This window comes from Desmodus rotundus, chromosome 1 (assembly GCF_022682495.2).
Source record: "Desmodus rotundus isolate HL8 chromosome 1, HLdesRot8A.1, whole genome shotgun sequence".
Taxonomy (NCBI): Eukaryota; Metazoa; Chordata; class Mammalia; order Chiroptera; family Phyllostomidae; genus Desmodus; species Desmodus rotundus.
In genome coordinates, this window is record NC_071387.1 from 37043479 (window position 1) to 37066317 (window position 22839).

The window sequence follows — 22839 nt, forward strand, 5'->3', positions numbered from 1 at the left end:
TCTTCAGTTGGGTAAGAATAGTTTACTCCTAAAATAGTATGTATGTAAGTTGAGTTTGGAAAAGTCTGATCTGTACCTATATTTTTAATTTAGAGTTTAGATATTCATGTAGGTGATTTCTCGGTTCAGGATTTTACTTCTCTTTCATTCCTTACCAAAGATACAAATAGGTTAAAAAAATAAAGTTCTAACCAATAAAGACATGAGCTGAAGTAGTTTGTACTATATTATAATGAGAATGGTTGTTTTAGGTTCCTTGTAGGTTAACCTAAAATCAGTTTCAGGAGACTTTCACAAGTGGTTAAATAGTAAAAGGATGTGTACACACTTGTGCGCACCACCGCCCCCCCCCCCCCCCCCCAGCCAGACAGATGGAGATTTGGGATGAAGTCTCTCTGTCTGAGAGACTTCATGCAGGGTTTTGAGGTGCATGTCGTCATGGTAGCCTTTCCCATCCAAGTCTGCAGCGTCTCTTTTAAGGGGAGATGTTATCCAGAAATGGACACACTGTTCAGAATGTGGTCTGACCACATGTGAGTGAAAAGGTTCACGTGGTCTGTATTTTATTTTTTTTAAATGCAACTTTAGATTGCATTTAGATTCTGGGAACTTTTGTGTCAGGAACTTTGGTATCAAGAAGCTATTTTTTAAAAATAGCTTCATTTAGTAAATGTTAGAGTGTCTTTATCTTAATTGATTGTTGCAGAGAAGGAACTAATACGACTTTGAACATTTTATTTCCCCCGACGCTTAATCATGGATTACACTGTGGCTCTTGGCAAAAGTGGAAATGTCAGTCTTCAGGAATCCATTCTGTCCCCCTCTTACCCTGTGGTCTTGCGCACGGCAAGCCCTCAGGTGAAGCAGTCCTCTCCTTTCCCCCAGGTCGTCCCGCTCTTCCTATGTGGATGAGGACTGTGACTCGTTGGCCCTCTGTGACCCTATGCAGAGGATGAACTGTGAAGTTGACAGCCTGCCCGAGAGCTGCTTCGACAGCGGCTTGTCCACCCTGAGAGATTCCAATGAGTACGACTCGGAGGTGGAGTACAGACACCAGAGGGCATTTCAGAGGTCGCATGGCACACGGGAGAGCTTTGCGGGGGATGCTTCAGACACAGACGTAAGCCCCAGAAATCACTGCTCTCCTAGGCCTCATCTTTTTAGAGATCTGTCACTCTGTTTGCCTTTGATCAGTCATGGGAATCCATTTTCAAGGTTATAAATATGAAACATAGGCAGAATGTTTTTCCCCCCACCAAAATAAAGAGAAATTGTCATAGATTGCTGTTTGGGGCCACTTTACTTCATAACAGCATTGACTATAGATTCATTGTGTATTTTTCTTCTCTTTAATCTGTGATGTAGATGTGTAATGACTTTGTTTTTTTAACAGCTGACTTTTTTTTTTTTAAACAGGTTCCTGATATAAAGGATGAAGAGACGTATGGTTCAGAAGGTGTGGCTTCCGTCTTAGACTGGAAGCCCCAGGGGTCTGATAGTGAAGGCAGCCTTGCTGGTTTTTCAAGAAAGCCCATCTTGGCACTCTCTCCCCAGGTAGGTAGTTTCTGGGACACTCTTATTCATAAACACAGTTAATTTTCTGTATCCTGTAACTAGTAGGAAGAGAACGGGCACTCCCTTTGTCACCCACTGTGGCTTTCCCCCCAGACAGACATGGCGGAAGATAACAGGCCTTCCAGCTCACAGAAGGCTTACAAGATTGTGCTTGCTGGGGACGCCGCCGTGGGGAAGTCTAGTTTCCTCATGAGACTTTGCAAGAATGAATTTCGAGGAAATACAAGCGCCACCCTTGGTATGGTTCCTTTTTCAGATGTTAATGGGGAAATGATCTTCTTTACCCCGATTTTATTTTCTTTGGGGATTATATACACAGATACACAGATCAGTCTCTCTCTACATATGTATATAGAGGTGTGTGTGTTTCCTTGTCTGTTGAGTGGTCCTCTTCTTCTTTGGCTAAGGCCCAACGTTAGGAAAGGAAGACTGACAAAGGACAGAGGTATCCACTTAGCCAGTCAGGCGAACTCAGGCTCTAAGGTTAGAGCCTGTGAGGACATTCATTTAGTCAGTGAACATTTCCTGTGTCCTACTCTGAGCCAGATGCTGCTGTAGGCGCTAAGGATACACATTGGATGGAGTTGACTACATCCCAACCTGCAAGGAACGTATGTCCCAAAGGAAGGAAATAGATGTAAAACAAATACAAAAAGTATGAGGTTTAGAAAGAGGTGCACTTTTACACAAGGTGACCAGGGAAAGCTTTTCTCCTGAGATGTCATTTGATGTTAGTAAAATGACATTATTGACGGGTAGTTTGTCCCTGTGGTCAAAATCATAGCTAGATGTATGAGATACGTCTGGGAAAAGTCCAGCCATAGTTAATATAAAGAGAACGGTTTGCATGACATCAGTGTAACCTGGTAGCCAAGGAGAGTGGACTGGAATGCACATGTGTGAACAATGACTTCACTAGTCAGTGGGGGCGGTAGACACCATTGAGTGAGCATGTGTACTGCATACCTATCGCATTCAAAATGACTGAGTGAGTAGAGCAACAAATCTACATCAAATTTTGCATTAAGCTTGAACATGCCTCTGTGGAAACTATTCAGATTATTCAGAAGGCTGTAGCTATGGGCAACTGGTGATTGGCAGATTTATCACAACAACACACCTGCTCCTGCATCACATCTCCTGCAGAGTTTTTTGGCAAAACATCAAATCACCCAGGTGACTCAGCCCCTCTACAGCCCAGATTTTGCTCCCTGAGACTTCTTGCTTTTCCCAAAACTAAAATCACCTTTGAAAGGGAAGAGATTTTAGACCATTGATGAGATTCAGGAAAATATGACTGGGCAGCTGATGGTGATTGGGAGAACTGTGTGAGGTCCCAAGGAGCCTACTTTGAAGGGGACCGAGGTGCCATTGTCCTGTATACAATGTTTCTTGACTCTTGTATCTTCTTCAATAAATGTCTCTATTTTTCATAGTACATGGCTGGATACCTTCTGGACAGACCTAGTGTGCTCCCTCCCTCCTTTCCGTGGAATAACAGTACTACCTTTCAGAACAAGGAAAGAAGTAGCGTCCTGATTTCCCAAATTTGCATAATAATCAGTAAAAACAGTTGAGGATATGCAAATTATTAATAATTATTTTTTCTTTATCTAAATTGTTCTTATTTGGATAACCAGAAATGTTTTAAAAAAGATTGATTACACTCTTCGCTATGGGCATCTTTGTAAATTTATGGTTCTTTTTTAGACTGTTTGAGATAACAAAGCTATTTCACTTCAATTTGATTCATAAAAAGGTTACACTATCTGGTTCACTTGCTAGAGTGCATGACACATATACATATCATATACACATATACATGTGCACACATATACAAGCATATGTACACATGAACATATATACATATTTATGTACATGTGCACACAGACAGATATGACTGAGTTCATCTGGTTATGTGGGCAAATAGAACATAGATTTTCCCTTTGTCCATAGACTAAAACCTCCCCCAAGTCAGCCAACCTGCAGATGGTGCATCTGCGTACACTTGTGTGTTCTGGCTTATAATTAGTACGTGAAGGTCACTCTGTGTGAAGGCCATGTTCATTTTTCTCTACCACACTGGGCTCTTTGGCGTACTGGCTTGAAAGTAAAAGCCGGTGGAGTTATTTACACCACATTCTCCATGTTCTCCCGTATTCCTTTTCAGGAGTTGACTTTCAGATGAAAACACTCTTTGTCGATGGAGAGCGGACAGTGCTGCAGCTCTGGGATACGGCTGGTCAGGAGAGGCAAGTGCTTTCCGTAAAGCTTCGGGCTCTGCTTCGCTGGCACGGACAAGCTTTGTAGCACACTTGTTGTGTTTTATGCTTATAATTACATAATTGTAATATGCCGTGTAGTTACATGGTGTGTTAGAATTTCAGGAATGCTCACTTTCTTCCACTTCCTACCTGCTTCACTTATCTGTCAGTTGTGTGAGGAAAGGATCTTGAACTTCCACTGAGCTCATGTTCATTCGGGAAAAAGAGCGTGCCCTCTCCTAACAAGAATTCAGAGGCCACACCTCTGAATGCAGTGACAGTGTGAGGAGCCACTAATTGGGGCGCACAATAAAAGATGGAGAACAGAACCTGTCAGCTCCCCTTAGTTCAAATGCAGAGGCACAAACTAAGTAGCAGACTCCCATTTGGTGACAGTGCCTAGTCTCACATTTATTGTCGATGACCGGAGGCACTGAGCACAGGTTTTAGTGTTGTCTAACTCGTTGGGAGCAGAATTCATCTAATTGTTCAACAAGTAAGTGTGGGGTGACTGCCTGCCTCTGTACCAGGCACCAGTGAGGCCGCTAAGATTCGTCTGTGAATCTTTTCAATAGGACACAGCTACCTGCCCACATGGAGTGCATATTCGCTGGCAAACTGAGAGTTTCAACATTTAAAACATACTTGTGGCTGACATGGCCCTCTGTAAGACAATATAAAACATTGCACTTGGTTTAGATTAAGACATACGTTTTACAGTGTGCTCTTCCCCTGGTGAATCCCTCAGCCCGCGGATGTGAAGCTTCGGGGGCATTGTCGTGCCCCACATTGTTAGTCCCTCTCACACCCAGAAGATCATTTTTCCCTGACGTGCATCTCCTTCCACCCTTCTCTGTATCCCACTTACGGGTTTTGGTAGGTTTTTGCCAAGGCTGGAATTTTCAGAAATTACACTGTCAGCTTTGTCCTGGTTATGTTGTGGGGTTTGTAGACATTCTTGGGGTCGTTTGGTGGAGGAGATGATTGGTATTTTAAAATCGGTGGCCCAGGTTCGCATCCCTTTATGTTTCACTGGGTCGTTTTAGGCCTCAGAGATGGCTGTTTCACAGTGATGTCTGGCCGACAGATTTTTCTCAATAGGGGCTTATTTGAGAAGATGAGAGAAAGGTGAGCATAAAAGAGATGAATGAAGCAGCACCAAACGGAGTGATTAGAACCTGACTTAAGTTCATTTCTCTTTTCCAGATTCAGAAGTATTGCCAAGTCCTACTTCAGAAGAGCAGATGGTGTTTTGCTGCTGTATGATGTTACATGTGAGAAAAGCTTCCTTAATGTACGAGAATGGGTAGATATGATAGAGGTAAGAAATCAAAACAGAGAAACAGGACGTTACCTGGGGAAGCTCTAGGCCGTCTTGAAAAATGCATGTTCTCTTCCTCATCGAAGGGAACGTGATGAGAACCCACTGACCTATGGTGTCACAAAGAGCTGGACATCAGAGGAGGAGTTCCCAGTGGCACTCGGCAGTTCTGGTCCTTCTCAGTAGCTGGGCAAGTTCCCACAAGGTCAAGGACATGACTACAGGGAGCTTGTGGGAGTAAAACTTCTGGGTTTTCTTACAGATAAAATCAGAACCCTCCTGGAAGCAGGGGGAAGTGCAGGTAACCTGAGAAGCAGCCGCGCTCACGCATGAGGCCGGGGTGGCTGGGTGGATGGCATGGCTGCGTGTGAACAGGGGCTTCCTCCTGCCCTGGAAGTGCAGGGGAAACGCCACCTGGTGTGAGCACGTGGGAGGCCCAGATGCCGTGAAAGTGTGTGCTCGACCTCGTTCTGGGAGCTACTTGGCTCTTTATAAATCTGAGGGCACCGCTGGAGAGCTAATTGGTGTTTTAAACGTGTGTGATAACTATCTGTGCTTTCTTTTGATCAAAAGAGACAGCGTCTTTCATCTGAGGAGCTTTCATGTCCTTTGGTTTCATCGTAAATCATGTTCAAAAGTGGGAAATGATTTGACCACAGTTAGCGTGCTGCCAGCACTTATTAATCAGCATGAAACTGTAGTTCAAGCTATGGTTCAGCATCCTCTCTAGAGGGGAAAAATCCCCTGAAACACTAGACCAATACAATTTTTCAAGTGTATTGTCTATAATTTTTAACAGGCATTAAGTACAGGGGTAGCTGAACAGAGAACTTTTTACAACCTAACTGAAGAAGTCATGTGAGAAGTGACATTGTAATTGGCAGTAAAACTTACACAGTGATAAATAAATGTGCATTTTGTCCTACAGAAATATCATGACTTAAAATTATAAATACAGAGAAAGTGTGTTGGCATTTACATAATACTTTTTCATAAAACTTTCCACATTATATTCATCTCTGTAAACTATCTGAGAAAGGAAGAGAAACAGTGTTAACTTCATTTATTATGGGAACCCTGAGGCACGGAAAGTACACTGGTGTATAGTTATTTAGATGTCAGGGTTGGAGCGGGGGCTAGAATCGGACCCCCTGGTTCAGTGTGGCTGCTCCCTTGATAAAGCATCGGAGCAAGCGGCAGCTTATGGGAAGAAGCTTTGAGGTCAGGAAAGGAATTCTGAGGCATGGTCCTCACGTGGAGGAGCGGCATCTGCTGCCGGGCAACGTGCTCCCTGGGACAGAGCAGTGAGCCCAGCGAGTAATGGATAGTCCCAGCTAACTGACCCACATGGGTAGTTAAAGGTACAGCAAAACTTCATTGTAGGAACTGGTGGAAGTAGTTTTCACTGTAAGTGTTTGGGTTATGCTCGAGAAAGAGAAGCCTAAAAGGCAAGGCCGCTGCAGGGTTGGAGGAGCACTCAGTGACCCGCTGTAGCGTGTGCCGGGCCCACGATCGTAGTTTGCTGAGCGACCTGCACAGGCCGAGAGACCTTTTCAGCTTGCTAGAACCTTTCACAGGGTCTGAGGAGTCAGAAAACTGCATTCAAGGTGAATTACTGGATTTGGTATAGAGAAAAAATCAGAGACCGCTTGGCATTTAACTTTCGTATCAGAAAAGTAATGGGTGCGATGAACCTTTGCCATGGCTTACCCCTTCCAATTTGAGGAAGTTCAGTGGGGACAGTGTATGGCCACTGCAAGTATGGGTAGAAACTAAGTGTGTTATCGTCAGGATAGGCCAGAGGATTGAGAAGTAGAGTGTCAGTGGTGAATGGGCCCTCCGGGTGAATAATTAATGCACTGTGATCAAAAACCACTAGGTTACAAAATCTTGTCATAAAATCATGGGTAAAATAAAATGATAGTTTTATTGAATAGTTTATTTACTGAGTATCTGGGTAAAAGTTGAAGGGAGATGCTTGAGACGTGAGATCTCATCCGGACTTTTACACATTTAGAAACATTGGGTACCTCCCCTGTGCAGGTACTGTTCGGGTGCTTGAGATGGATCTGTTAATAAAGCAAGGAACCCTGTCCTTGTGGAGCTTGTACTTCAGTGAGGGAGTTAGAACAAGAAGCAAACATAGATAAACGAAATAAACAGAACAGTGGAGAGTGATAAATGTTGCAGGAACAAAGAAGGCAGGAGGGAGGCCCGAGGGTGAGGCAGCGGGCTGCAGCTGTCATCGGGGTGGTCAGGGTGGCCTCGTGAGAAGGTGATATTTGAGTCAAGACTTGATGGAGGTATTTACCTGTGTGACTTTGGGAAGTCATTCTGATGTTGGGATTCTTTGCTTGCTTAAGTGCATATTTGGTTAATGGCTTCCAAATGAGGTCCCTTGGATCCTGAGCTGAATGCCAAAGAACACAATTAATTAACACATTAAGGGGTGGGTGGGGTAGGTTTGGAGAGGGCCTTTTACGCCCTCTCTGCTCTGAGCACATGCTGCTGCCTTCAGTTAGAGGAGAGTAGCCTGAAGAGAGGGGAGTCAAATATAAGTTCATAACTTCTAAGGCATATTTCTTGATGCTGTCTCGGGTGTGACACCAGACTGAACGGGCACCTGGGTGTCTTTCAGGCACTGCAAAGAGTGACTTCCTCATGCCGTAGCCAGGGCTGCTGTTTCTCTCGTTCGGGACCCAGGGGCCCATTGTTCTGGCTAGGCCAGTTATATTCTCTTACTAGCCCACTGAGGTGGGATGAGCCTTTTACCAACTGCTTCATTTTACATACAGGGATATGGAGGCAAAAACAGGAAAAGACTTTCCTGATTTTACACAGCCAGTGAGCGGCCAGAGGTGGTAGAGGTGGGGTCTCAAACTCAGATCTGCCTTTCACATCTTTATTTCAGCCCTGCTCCACTGGGAGTGTGGGACAGTGGGACGGTTTGCATTTGCTGTTTTGGAAGCATTATCCTGAGAAGCTATCACTTTGAATAGAGTGGTAATTGATGCCTCATAAGAAGAGTGTTGACTTTTAGGGCCTTCTTGCTTTGCTCTTGTAGACCAGAGAGCAGCAAGTGTGGCACTTTCAAACTCCATTTTGGTCCCATTATAGCTGAGGGACCTGTGTGTTTTGGATCTGGGATAATGAAGTTGACTTGTAATCACTACTGTTCAAAGTGAAAGTTGTAGAAGACGATGTGGGCACGGCAGTTAAAAGTAATTCTGAGGTCATGCTCCTCAAATTCATATTGGTTTGTATGTGTAGAGGGAAGGGGGATGCAGTCAATTCAGACCCTGGCGTTTACTACTTCCTATTTGAAATCTTTGAATTTCAGTGTTCTCACCTGGCAGTGGGGAAACATTTGGCTCTTTAGCGATTTTGAGGTTTAAGGGTCACATCCATACGTCATGTGGCACACCAGGGCATTTGGACGTAGTAGCCGCTATCGTCGTCATGGTAACTTGTCCAGTGTGTGACGTGTGCACACTTTCTTTCTTTGCCTTGTGATAGGATGCAACCACCGAGAACATTCCGATTATGTTGGTGGGAAACAAAGCTGATCTTCGTGACACTGCTGCCGCAGAGGGACAGAAATGTGTCCCGGGATACTTTGGAGAGAAACTGGCCATGGTAAGAGCGAGAGTGTGTCCAGACTGGGAGACGTCCTTCGCCTTTGTCTACTTTGGCTTAAGAGGTTGTTTGACGAACCTGCACCCTGCTTGATGGGGATTCCATCCTTGTACAGGCAGGACTCCCAGCGTCCGCCACTGATGAATATCAGTAATTGCACTAAGGGTTAAATCCCTTATTGAGGTAAATCGGTCACTCGATCCTTTCCTCCCATTGACTATTGTTGACAAAGAGGAGGTCCAGAATTATCATACCTTCCTCCTCACTCTCACCCGTTCCTGGAATCCTTCTCTGGCCCTGGAATCCTTCTCTGGCCCTGGAATCCAGGTAAAGGAAAAGAATGGGTGTCTTATTTTGAAAAGATGGGTTTGAGTCCAGGGGGTTACGACGCCTAGGGGCAGAAGATGGTGCAATGTGTCACCTGGCTGAAAAAGAATAGGGAAGCTTCTTTTTTCCTGTAAGATGTGTGTTTAGTGGGAATAGATGGTCTGTACTTATTTTTGGCTTGCATCTGTGTAGAGGATGTAGCTCACTCCCGTCCAAATGGTGCCTGTGGGCCACGTTCACCCTCCTGTTGTTATCACTGTGCCAGAATGCTCCCTGGCCCTTCTCTAGCTCGTCCCACCCCACACAGAATCAGATGTACCTTGGGTCACATGGGAAGTTCATTCCGGAACAGTCTGATGTGACATTGCTCTCAATGTTGTCTGTCTTCAGCACCGTGAAAGGACTTCTCTGCAGCATGTCCACATGCACGTTAAAAAGAAGTTGGAACTTCACTTTTCTGAGTTGGGGGATCCTTCTTGTTTTAAATTTTAGAACTGTGAACCAAATGTGATAAACATCAAAATGAGGCAGTGACACAGAAGAGATTCATTCAACACATGTTTAATTGTCTGCACCATGTGACAAGCACTTCACTGTGTGCTGAGCAAAGACTAGATGGAGAACAAAACACGCAGTCCTTGCCCTCCCAAGTTTACTGCCTGGGGGAGACGGACGTTCCATGCATGTGATCACTTGTCAGACTCGGTCCCACATGCCGCTTTAGAGACCTCACAGTTCCTGTCTGCGTGCCGGTTTATTCCCTCCCCACGGTTTCTCAGATTCCAAGCTTTGCTTCCTTATGCCCCTCATCGCTTACACCCTCCTGGACCCTCGGAGGCATTCTCTGTTTCACCCCATAACATCACGGCTACAGAACTCAGCAGCAGCTCTGCCCATTTCTACTAGAAACCCGTTCATGTTGTGAGTTTTTATAGATGTGTCTGTGGATTCGGGGGCTTGTGGGAAAAGATCCCACAGTAGAGTCCCACAGAAGAGTTTTCCACACTATTTGGTTCCTCTCTCTCCCTGCTGCAGAGCAGCCATCACATCTTCCCCTTATCCCACCCAGGACTGTGAGACCCCTACGCAGGCCACAGCACACACCCTTCTTTTTTCCCAAGGGAAATCGTGTGCACCTTGGTACTAACACACACAATAACTTCATCAGTTACAACTGTGGCAAGTGCTGTGCAGGAAAAATACAGTCGGCTCTGAGGTTTATAATAGGGAGACCTAATAGGGACTTTTCAGGGTTAAAAAACAATCTTCACCTCAAGGGAGGATTACCTAAGATCCTAAAGGTAGGTAGGAGTCAGTCTGGAGAAGAGGGTCGATCGGGGTAGAGGACAACCTAGCTAATGGTGGCCCCAGGTGCAAAGATCCTGAGATGAGAGAGACTTTGGGGCATTGCGGAAATAGAGGGAACATCGTGAGTGAGATCAGGGTGGCAGGTAAAGCTGGGAGGTTGGCTGGGACCACATAGAGGCTAGGTCTCGTCGGGGATTGTAAAGCATTTGAACATTACGTGAAGGAGAACGGGAAGCATTGAAAGGTTTGAAGTAGGAGAGTGGTATGCTCAATGGTCATACACATAACCACTGGAAGCTGGACCGATAGAGGACTAGAAAATGTCCATTGGTTTTACCAGCATGCAGGCTGCTGAATCGTGATAGGAGATGATCCTGTGTTAACTGCTGGCCAAAAGGAGACGTACTTTTGATGGACTTTAAATTCCTGAGTGGTTATCTTAAGCTATCATTTCTATTTCTCTCAAATGATTTGATAGCAAATGTTGTGTAGCATGTATGTGACTGTAGGAAATAAGCACCTTAAAGCTTGAAATTTTGTACTGTAGGGGTTTTTTTTAATGCAAACTACAAACTACCCTGACTAGGAACAGTGACTGGAATAAAGAGGCTGTTTAATTATTGAAACTCTGAATCCAATTTCTTAGCTGCCAGTCACTCTTAGCATACTCAATAGGAAAATATTTTTATTTCATTTACTGATTTATAAGCCAAAATTTTAGGAAACTTAAACAAAGTCTTTGTTTAATAGTGTACATTTCTTTTCCACAGACCTACGGGGCTTTATTCTGTGAAACAAGTGCCAAAGATGGTTCGAATGTCGTGGAAGCTGTTCTCCACCTCGCGCGGTACAGTGTTGTCTCTTACTGTGAAAACCGGGTGTAGGATCGAATTTCCATTTAGGTGGCTCACATGTCAGACTTCACCATCACTTGACTGCGCGTTGGCGAGCACTGCCTCGCCTTTCAGCAGTGCTTAGGGAAACAAACACAGATTTTATAAAAACTGGTAATGGATGCTGTATGTTCCCTGGGCACACTGGCAAAATACCTTTACTGCCAAACAAAGTGGGTGCATCTGAAGTATCATTGACATTTCTGCAGAATGTCACCACAAAGCTAACAGTTGACTCATATGAATCGTTTCCAGGAACCAGACTTTAAACACAAGAGACTATTATGCATGTAACTATTATGACATTTTCCAGTTAAAGGAAAGAAAGGCTCAGTAAAGCAAATTGTGTGTTGTGCCAGTTGGAAGCACTTGGTTAAATTTATTACACAGGTAATTATTCAGCTAAGGCAGTGGTGTTAATAATAAATAACATTTTATGATGTGGATTAGAGTAAAAGATTGCATTCTTGAGGAACTTGGGTATAAATGTGTGTTTTAATCCTTAGAGTACTCTTAGGAAATAACAGCATTATCTGTTATAATTATTTCTTCTGCCTAGTTTTCTGCCACAAATAAAAGGTGATTCTTTAATTGCTGACAAAGTAAAAATGTAATTTTAGGTATATAGTGCTTTTCCTGATCACTTGTGAGGTTTTCAAGAATTTAACGATAGTGTGATAATTGGCCTGTTCTGCTAGTATACATTGACAGTTACAATACGTTGCATTGTTTTAAATTCTGATTTTCTATTAATGACTTGATGTTTATGGTGCTTCCTAGAATAGAATTCCCTTAATAGAAGGCTTGGACGGGACCCTGAGAGAACCAGGAAACAGGCCTCGGGACCTTACGCGCCTTCTTAGGATGAGTTTGTGTCAGGGTTTGGAAGACACCTTGAGCTTGAACTCTGAGTCTTTGAACATTATCTCCTTTGACATCAGTCCAAGAGAGAGAGCCACCTGCTCCCACCACACTGGAAATCTGGAAATCATTTTTGTTCAAAGCAAAAACAGCGCTAACTTTGATTATGACCTAGAACAGGTAGAGAAAGGGCAAACAAACATTTAAGCGTATACATTCAAGTGAATTATGTGTTTTTTGCTTCTGATTAGTAGGAGAATCATGGGCTAATATTACATTTGTCAAGAGCTAAAAGAAAACCTTCATAAATTCGGTGAAATAATGGATCCCATGCACCTTTGGGTGCACAGCCATTTTGGTCAAACAGGATACATTTAGTAAATGGAGGGGGGGATAATCAATGATATGAACTAAAGATGGAATCATTGCTGAGCTGGTAGGTGTTTTCCTTTTTTTGGGGGGGGGGGGTGGTTGCATTGTGTTTCATTAAAATGTAGGTGAGAATTCCTGGAAGGAGATGATGTGCCCATTGAGGCAGATGGGCGTTCAGGGAGGGTCTTCAGATTGTGGCTGGGCACAGGGCTGGCTAGGCGCTCAGTGCTGCCTTCGCCTCAAGCAGTGTGGTGCCGAGCGGCTGCTCTGTCTGAGCAGGAGGGGATGCTGCTGAGCGGGCTCTCTGTGTGGCTGTTGGCTGCTGCCCAGCGTGTTAGAGGATCGTGGTGTCAGAGGCTCAACTTGTCCAGCCTTAAATCTATCCCTGAATAGCTAGCTGTGAGGTCCTGAACAAGTCCCCGTCTTCCTGTGGGCATCTCTAATCTGTAAACTAAGGGAGGGTGCTGAAGAGAGGGATCTCTCAGGCCCTTTCTCGTTTTGACAGTCTATGATTCTATATACAGTAGTCTATACTCCACCGAGTGATGCAATTGCTGTGTAATGCCACCTTGTCTGGTGGGGCCATAGTAAAGTTAAGTGACTCCAAATTGCTGTGGTCACACCCAGAGTGCAGAATCGTTTTTTTTTTTATTATATCATAAAGATGGGAGAGGCTGTACGCCGTCTGTCCCCATTTGTTCCTGCAACCGTGTTTACAGTGTAGCTCCCACAGTGGGTTGGGTTTACTTAAAGCGCCTGTGCACACAGGCATCTCAGTAAGAAGGGCACTTCTTGTGAATTCCTTATCCAGGAGTTTATTGTGGTGTTGTTACTGCAGGATAACCTGGTTTGAGGTCTCTAGTTCAGTAATTAGTGTTAAATATGAAAATTATACAGAAAGCAAGTATGTAAAGACTTTAATTTGCTTTCTACTCTGCCTTCAGATTTGCTTGTCAAAGTGACTACGTCTTAAATAGAAATGGTGTAGACTCCACAGCTTAAATGAACATTTAAAAAGTTTTACGCCCTTCAGAATATTATTTGGAGTGCCAAACATGGAAGTTCTCGATTTAGAGGTCATAAGACGTTCCCCAGCACAGTCCCTTTTATGCCTTGCCACGGCATAGGATGTGAGCTGGGTGGGTTTATGGGTTAGCACTGTGTGAAGGATTCGTTTTCGAAGGGAGGCCGGAAATGTTTAGTTGGCAACATGAACTGCTCTGCCTTTTCTCAGACAACCTCTCAATCCCAGGAAACGTTTCTCTTAGAAATGCGATTTTTGCAATTTCCCTGTAGCCCTGGTGGGACATCCGCACGACCATCGTCCTTTGGTAAGCGAATTTGTCATTAACAGGACCGCAGGCTTTAAACGTTTTTCAATCTGTTCAAATACTACAGGCATTTAATTGACCAATGGCCTGAAATTTGAAAATCATACAAGAAGCTCAGGCTGATGTATCCGTTCAGCGCAGTTGCTGAGCCCTTTGGGTGTGAATGTGTTTCCAAGATGAGCCATTTAAAATGTGGTTGTTAAGCGTTTGGTAGTTTTGGGTGAAGTAATTTAATTTTCCCAGCCAGCAACCTGTTTTGGGTGTTGGGAATCATAATCTTTCTAATTTCCTGGAAGTGAGACATGCCTTTGTTTCTGGTGAGTTAAAGAAACTGAAGTCCAGATGAACAATGTGGGCGCCTATTTTTCTCCCTTCCTGTTTGTTTCGGGCTCAATAGTGTCTGTGTTATTGCGAGCACTCAGCCTGTGAAGGCCCCATTCATGGTTCAGTAGAGGTGTCAAGGGAGAAAGACAGGCTGTACAATTTAACATTAGAGGGGGAAAAAAAGGAAATGTCTGACCAGGCAGCCATATGCTCTGTAGGTGATGGAGACCATTGCACCTCCCAGAAAGGAGAGATGTGAGTTGCCTTGTGAGGATGCTAGGATTATTGTACCCATTGTACAGATTTTAAAAAATTGAGAATTTGAATGCTTAATCTTGTTCACTGTGACCCAATTGGGACTTTTCCTGACTAATCTGAATCACTGGCTTGTCATTTAAGTGTTAATGATTTTAGGATTCTATTCTTCACCCTCTTCCTCTTTACTCTGTCTCTCTGCCTAATGCCTTCCATTCCCATGGTTTCTAGAACTATGTCTAGATGGTGACTTCCGGTTTCTGTATTTTTAACCTCCACCTCTTTTTAAAATTCCATAACCATACTCCCACCCAACAACTGGAAATTCCATATGCATGACTGACCCAAATTATCCAAGTCCTAATGTGTTAATTTTTCTTTAAAATCATTGCTCATTCTCAGGAAACTACCAAAATTATAATTAAAAAAGAATAATCTGGAGTCAATCTTGACTCCTTTCTTTCTTCCTTTTTCATCTGTCTGTAGTGGGTTTTGGGGCCCTGTTGACCTCTCTGTACTCTTTCTTGAAACCATCCATGTTTTTATTTATTAATTCATTTATTCATTCATATCCATTCTATCTATATGTCTGTCTATCTATCTGTCTACCTATCTCTCTATCTATATGGCTATCTATCCCCTTCCTTCCTTCCTTCCTTCCTTCCTTCCTATCTGTCTGCTTGGGGCCTGAAAATTTCCTGCCTTGGAATTTCTTACCTGGGTTTAGTGCAGGAGGCATCTAAGGTTCTACCTTAGCATTTCTTCAACATTAGTTCATTCTCCAGCCTGCAGTCAGGGTAACATTTATAGATGAAAGTCCAGTGAATACTTTCTTACTTGCAGCCCCACATAGCTGTCCTACCAACAGCGTAGAGTCCAAGTTCCTTAGCGAGTGGCTTAGTTTCTCACAGTCAGAACCTCACCTACCTTTCTGATTATATGTCTTATTTTGCTTTCCAAATGAATGATAATCTGTAGACACAGCAAACTTTGTTTCCTGTCATGGCCAAGCTCTTTTATTCCTCTTGGCCTTTGTGCATGCTGTTTCTTGCACCTGAACGTCCTTTCCTTGTTAACTGAAGGTGAATTCCTAGTCTGTCAGGAGGTCACTCTGCTGTCAGAGTCTCCAGCAAGCTCCATCTCCAGGAGGCCTTCCTTCCCTACACCCAGCCCCCTGCGGAGCACCCTTTGTGTGCCTGCGGAACCCTGTGCACGTGTGAAGCAGCTCTCTTGGGACCTGGTAACGATTTGTTTAGACCTCTGGCTGTCTCTCAAGGCTCCCTAATTGAGGATCCCTGAGCTTGGCATAACTTTGACGTTTTATCAAATGACCACATTTGGAAGTTGTATTAGTTTTCCATGGTCACTGTCACAAATTCCCAAGAACCTAGAGGTTTAAGCAACAAACATTTATTATCTTACAGCTCTGGAGGTCAGAAGTCTGAAATGAGTTTAACCGGGTGGTAGGGGTCGAATTGCGGATCCTCCCCCTTCCCTGGGTCTTCGTTACCTCATCTGTGAAGCGAGGATAGTAATGCTCACCTGTCAGGCCGTGTCCCTGTGTGTGGCGTGTATTAAGTAAGGAAATGTACGGCACAGCACTTACTAGATGGCCTTCAGCAAGAATCAGTTTCCCTTCTTTTTCCTTCTCACAGTGCAGTGGTTTTCAAAAGTTGGCACCTTCTAGACCTGTGCTGACCAATTCGGTAGCCACTGGTCACCTGAAGTGTGGCCAGTTCAAATTCACATGTGCTGTGTGTACTAAATAAATACTGGGTTTTGAAGATGGTATGAAGAGTATGAAGTACCTCATTAATATTTTTATAGATAACATGCTGAATGGATAGTATTTGTGTCCTACTGAGTTAAGTAAAATACATTATAAACTTAATTTCATCTGTTTCTTTTTACATTTTTTTAGTGTGGCTACTAAAAATTTAAAATTACATATGTGGATTACATTATATTTCTGTTGAACAGTGTTGCTTTGCTGGGCATTACTGATTCCCAGTATCTACCACTCTGTAATAAACGACCCCAAAACTTAGTCACCTAACACCACAACCACTTTTATTTTTGGAAATTACCAGAGTTGGTGGGATCTCAGGTGGAAGGTTCCTTAACTGCCCTCCTTTGGGGTGTCACCTGTAGTCAGATGGCCACTGGGCCGTCTCAGGCCTGATGTCTGCCACCAGGGTGCTCCTCCTGTGTCCTCTCCTCCCCCCCACCCCCCGGGCCCCTCTGCAGGCCTCACTCCATTGAGGAACCTTCTTAAATGGCAGCTCGAAGTGGCCAGGCCTTATTACCACCTGGCTTTGAAGTCACCAAAAACCACTTCCTTGGCATTCCATGGGTCTGAGCAGTCACAGAGCCGTCCTGACCACAGGAGAGGGGCAGTGGGGGAGTGCCAGGCACTGACAGGGAAGGGCAGAATTGTTTGGGGATGTCTTGGGGGCTAGCTGTCACACTCACCTCACCCGTGGAGATTGTCCTTCTGCTTATCTAAGGCGGGACCGAGGGATCTGCACATCTTACAAGCATCCCCAGTGGCTGCACTTGGGAGGCCCCTTCCCTAGGGGCTTCTTCAAGATCATGGAGACCTTTTGTCAGTCTTTCCTCTAAGGGTTGGTTCTAACAGAAATTTAGGAAGACACGAAAGGAAGGTTTTTTAAATTGGATTTTAACCATCCATTGTTATCATCATGATCATGTATAATTAAAGAGTGGTTTTAAAGTCATCATTGCTTTTGTTATTGTAAGCAAGTATCGGCTGGGGATGTGGGCCAGGTTGCAGGCTGTTAAGAAGCAGGTTGTGTGTGTGGCAGACAGTAAAGCATGTGAAACCACAGGAGAGAGCAAGAGGGGCCTGCACGTGTGTGCACACGTGTGTATGTCCCTGTGCATGCCGGCCTGTGCATGCATGCAGGTGTGTGTGTGTGCGCAAACCTGTGGCCTGGTGCTCAGAGTGCAGGCGCTGGAGCCAGCGTGCAGGGTTTGAATCCCAGCTCCGCCACTTCTCCAGCTGTGTGACCTAAGGGATCCCCTTGTATATAAAATGTAAAACGGGCACCACCAATTCATACGGTTCCTGTGAGGATTCAGTCAGTCAACGCCTACATGAAGCGTTTAGACCAGCGTCTGGATGGCGCAGAGCGAGTGCCCAGCAGCGCAGTGTCTATTTTTGCAGAGCCACTGTGGTATAGTTTTGTACCTCGGTAGTCCCCTCTCTGTCTCTCCCTCTACCTTGACCTCGGCCTCTGCCTCTCTCTCTCTCTCCAGGGAAGTGAAGAAAAGAACTGAGGAGGATGACAGCAAATCCATCGCTAACCTGACTGGAAGCAGTTTCAAACAGTCAGCCCACACGAAGACTTGTTGCAAGGGGTAAGCCCGAACCCCGTGGCCTACGACGTCTTCATTTCCGGAGCACAGAAGCTGTGGGACTTGCTCGTGCAGCCTGCAGACACTGTCACATGGAGAGTTATGGTGTGGGAATCTGAACTTTGTTCTCGGTCCCTGTGGAACCCCAGCTTTTCTTCGCCACGTTTCCATGAACAGTTTGGGCTCCCCAGCTAAATATACTCTTCTTGTCCTGCCAGAGACTTAAAGATAACGTGTAAATGTGTTTAAGTGCTAACAAATCACATGCTCAGATCAAAGCCATAAAAAGAAACTCAGACATAATTAGATTCACGTGGTAGCAGATACGAATAGTCACTCCTAGAGTACCAGCAAACAAGGGTTACCATCCTAGCTTTGCCGTTAACTAGGCTTGTGGCCTCAGACACGTCCTTGCTGGCCTTGGCCTTGGCCCTCGCTCACATCTTGTAGCACCTTTTTTTTGGCAGTGGGAAGGACAGTGTGATAGCTCACAATTAATAAGGATTCAGGTTGTTTGTATTTTTAAAATGTTGGAGTATTGACTTTTCTCACTTCTGAAACAAGAACAGAATTTAACTGAGAAAAATGGTAATTTGCAGGCTTCGGTGGAGACAGAAAAATCTATTTTTGTGAAAACATAATAGTTCTGTATAAAAGAGGGTATTTTATAAGCTCAGAATACTTACAAAGTCTGTGGGTTAAATTCAATGTTAAAAGTTCTAATAAAAACATATAAAGCCACGTACTATTATTGAAAGGACAAAGCCCAGGGAAGTCATCATTCTTCACTTAAAAAGATACACCTATGAGTGGCTGCCAGGGACTGGGGAAAGGGAGGAGCTGAGGGTGAGTGGCTGCCAGTGGGTATATGGCATCCTTTGGGGGTGATGAGAATGCTCTGGGATTCCACTGTGGAGTTAATGGTTGCACAACTTTGTGAGTACACTAAAAGCCACTGAACTGTGTACTTTAAAAGGGTGAATTTTACGATATGTGAATTATATCTCATTAAAAATACATTAGTCTTTAGAACTATTTAACATTTTTGCCAAGTGAGAATGTGTATGCATACTTATTTTAAGCCTTCCCAGGGTTTAAAAGCATAATCTCCAGTATAATGCAACTCCCTACCTGCCAGCGTTTGCTTCCTTAAGTAACGAACAATGAAAGAAGTATTAGGCATGGTTTTTGGATACATCATCTCTTTAACAGAGGAGGTGTGGTTAGGAAAGGAATCAGAGTCCTTTGATTAATGTGACGAGTGACTCATCCTCACCAAGGACATGGTAGGTCTTGCTCTCCTTCTAGAACCTGCCATACCTCCCACACTTCCCCACTGAAGTGTCTCTAAGAACCAGAGGGGTCAATATCTGACCCTGGGGTGGGTCAGCAATGCTGGGTTTTTGGTTTTTGGTTTTCTGTGGCCTGAACCAGTTAGGTTATTCCCAACCAGTGCTCTGAACTTACTCGGTTCATATAGGTCAAGGCCCCAAGTGGTTTGCTGAATACAACTGAAATAATGGCTTGTTATATATAAGCTAAACACATTCCTTTTCATTGAATTAAAACAGTTCGTTGTAGCAATTCTTCTCCTGTTTATGATTTTTATGATCAGACCTTAAATTCCCCAAGCTTCATTTTTACGTTAATGGGAGCTGACAAGGCGCGTCACACACACTGACTGTGAGCAGCCACGGCGTCATTTAGCTCTGAAAACCTGCTTCCTCTCTATCGACGACATCTAGTTGTTTTTCCTGCAGAGTTGGATCGATCCATCGCAACTCCACCGTGGACTCCTGTCCTAGAAAAAAATTATGTGTGGACCAAAAACAATGCCTTGTTTGTGGGGAACTGTCACACAGAGCAGCAGAGGGAGTGGTGGTTATTCTGGGGATGTAGTGAGATGTAAGTTCTGCCTCTGCTCCCTGCCTCGGGGCATCTGTGGAGCCAGGTTTGAAGGGGCCTGACACGCATGTCATATGGGACTCACGATTGGGTGTTTGGTGGAGTTACACAAAGCTGTGTGAGTACATGTTACATTGTCGCCTTTCATTTCCCCTGAAGTGTCTCTGTGTTTTACCATCTGTACCTGTGAGTATCCCTTTGATACAAAAGTATTACCTGGGCCAGCACATCCACGTGGTTTCGATTACGCAGGCACCTTTGATGGACAAAGCAGTCATCTTTAACTGCTCAAACACAGACTAATATTTTGGCAACAAAATCCAAATTAGTCCCTTATAGCTCTGGGTGGCAATCTTGTTTAAAGAAAAGCTACTTACAGCTCTTTCAGCTGCATTGCTAGCAAATTGTGATTATTAGCAACATTTGGTTTCATGAAGGTGTCCTCAAATTGAAAGCATAGTTTCATTAAGAACAAGAATACAGTCATGCCCTGCTGAAGGACTAGGATACGTTCTGAGATGTGCTTCGTTAGGCAGTTTCGTTGTGCAGACATCGTAGAGTGCACTTCCACACACCTAGGGGGTGTAGCCCACCTCACACTCAGGCCACATGGTACAGCCTATTGTTCGAGACTACAAACCTGTACAGCGTGCTACTGTGCTGAATGCTGTAGGCAGTTGTAACTCAGTGGTAAATATTCGTGCATCTAAACAGAAAAGGTACAGTAGAAATACAGTATACAAGATAAAGTGTGTGTGCCTGTGTGCAGGAGTTGGGAGACCCGGTCGGGGAGGGCTGTGGAGGGAGGTGCTGAAGAACAGACATCAGGAGGAAGGAGGGAAGAAGGCGGAGAGGGAAGAAAGACAAAGGGAGAAGAAGGGGAAGTGGCGATGGAAAGAGGCCTGGAGAGAGAAGACTGGAGAGGAGATACAATAAAAGGGAGAGGGGGAGGAGAGAGGAGGAGAGAGAGGCTGGGAGGTCTAGACTGCCACCCTGGGAGGGAAGAGAGGGAAACAGGAGGGAAGCTGAGTTAGTGCACAGGAGCATGTGTGTGCACGGGCGGGTGGGCACCATGCTCAGCCTCCCCATCTGTTTAAACCGCTCAGGGCAGTAAATTCAACATCTAAGTCGGTCCAGCCTTTTCTTTCAACATTGTGAACAAACTTTTTGCTTGTGATCCATTCTAATTGTATGGGACCGCCGTTGAATTTTTGGTCTGTTCTTACGTGTGGCACCAGACTGTATTTCACGTTTTTAACTTAGATGAATTTGATACCTTTGCATAGTTCTATGCAAGTAACTCATCTTGTCTGAATTTTGCCTTGGAGAGCTTTTAAAATCACAATTATGCTATGTTCCTTTTTATGGTATCCTGACACATTGGATAATATTTTAATTTCATTATAGAAAAGAATGTTGGATAAGGAGACATTTTTTACTGTTAACTTTTAGCCTCATGCATTCTCCTAATTTATTTTTCCCACTTGTTGCTTTGTATGACATATGTGACATTTGATTATTTAATACAAAATGTGATTTGCATAAACTCAAGTCACATAGCCCTCTTGCTGAAGATAAAATTGAGGCTAAAGATAAAGATTTATTTTCATATTTGTACCGAGATTGGTTTCAGAGTGATTGTTTTTTGGGGGGTTTTATCGTGTATGTGTGGAAGAAATTTCATATGTATATGTGAAGTAGGCCTCTGAGTATTAAATAATTGTTTTATGGTTTTGATTTATATGGTTTGTATTTTCACAGTATCAGCCATATTTCATTTATACTGTTTATTTCTCTTCAAACCATTAATAATTATACTATAAAGTATAATTTTTATAGCCATGTTAACGTCCAAGGAACTACAAATATTTTCTGCATTGTACATTAAGTAAAGCAGGCTTCCTTTGCCCTTTGGGATATTTCCTTCGACTATGCTTCAGGCACCCCTGAAGTGATTTTCTTTTTTAAAATATTTTCTTTATTTTTGGAGAGAGGGGAAGAGAGGAAAACATCAATGTGCGGTTGCCTCTTGTGCGCCCCTTACTGGGGACCTGGCCCTCAACCCAGGTGTGTGCCCTGACTGGGAATTGAACTGGCAGCTCTCTGCTTCGAAGTCCCGTGCTCAATCCACTGAGCCACCAGCCAGGGCCCCCTGAAGTGATTTTAATTCTAAGAGGTACATTGGCGAAACCAGGCCTCTAAAGCTCTTGTCTTGTGGCTTGGACAGGTGGCTGGTGGGAGACAGGAGTGTACACGTGGTGGCGGGCACTATGGCAGAGCAGGTCATCTTGGCCAATGTGGCAGCAGGTCCACTAGTTTGGGGTGTGACAGCCAGGAATAGCGAGGCTTCGGTAGAAAAATTTCAGGATGTTCTCTGGCCATCCTGATGGCCTCAGGGGTTAATATCTTTTTCTGACTCCCATCTTTGTCCCTCTGTACCCCCTGTATGTTACCATCTCAAGATTATTAATCATATCTGCCAACTCCTTTTGGCAATAAGGTAACATATTTCAGATTCTGTGAATTAGTACTTTGGCAGGCCCTTATTCTGTGTACTGCAGCATCCACAATAATTTTGTACCATTACCTTTGTCTTTTCTCAATTTCCAAGTTATTAGATGATCTAAATTTTAAAAAGGAACAATGCTTTACTCTTTACTACTTTGCTTTTTAATCTTTTAATTTTGAAATCCTAAATAAATACACAACCAAAATCTTTACTTTTTTTTTCTATATGAAGTGTGCTGATGAATTTTAAAATTTCCTAAATGTTCTGTGAGAACCAGAAATGGGCATTTTTCATTTCAGACATTAAGTTTAACTAAATGACCACAACTTGACATAGAGTTGACCAACTCAACATTTATACAGCACTGATTAGGGGGAGTGCTCTCTGAAAGGCTGGGCAGAAAGAATCAAAAGCATGCTTCCTATTCCTGAAGAATGTATCATTTAGTTGACAGGCTCACCAAAGAAGTCATCTCCTCAGCAACTGGAGAAAATGGAGCCACTGATACATTCCAGCTGTGTGGTATTGGGAAGAATGTGCATTCTCACAGGTTTCTCCCCCGGCCACTGGATGAATGTGT

General features: G+C 44.0%; 1 protein-coding gene across 2 annotated transcripts in view; it reads left to right on the plus strand.

Moving 5' to 3' along the window:
* RASEF (RAS and EF-hand domain containing) overlaps positions 1–21485 on the plus strand; it is a 69528-nt gene extending 48043 nt beyond the window's left edge. For both annotated transcript variants that reach the window (XM_024559927.4, XM_024559928.4), the window contains 8 exons: positions 886–1120; positions 1417–1554; positions 1669–1813; positions 3746–3827; positions 5046–5160; positions 8677–8796; positions 11202–11278; positions 17747–21485. In XM_024559927.4, coding sequence (XP_024415695.2) covers positions 886–1120; positions 1417–1554; positions 1669–1813; positions 3746–3827; positions 5046–5160; positions 8677–8796; positions 11202–11278; positions 17747–17852 — 1018 coding nt within the window. In that variant the 3' untranslated portion in view covers positions 17853–21485. The remainder of the gene's footprint in view (positions 1–885; positions 1121–1416; positions 1555–1668; positions 1814–3745; positions 3828–5045; positions 5161–8676; positions 8797–11201; positions 11279–17746) is intronic.
* The last annotated feature ends 1354 nt before the right edge of the window (positions 21486–22839 follow it).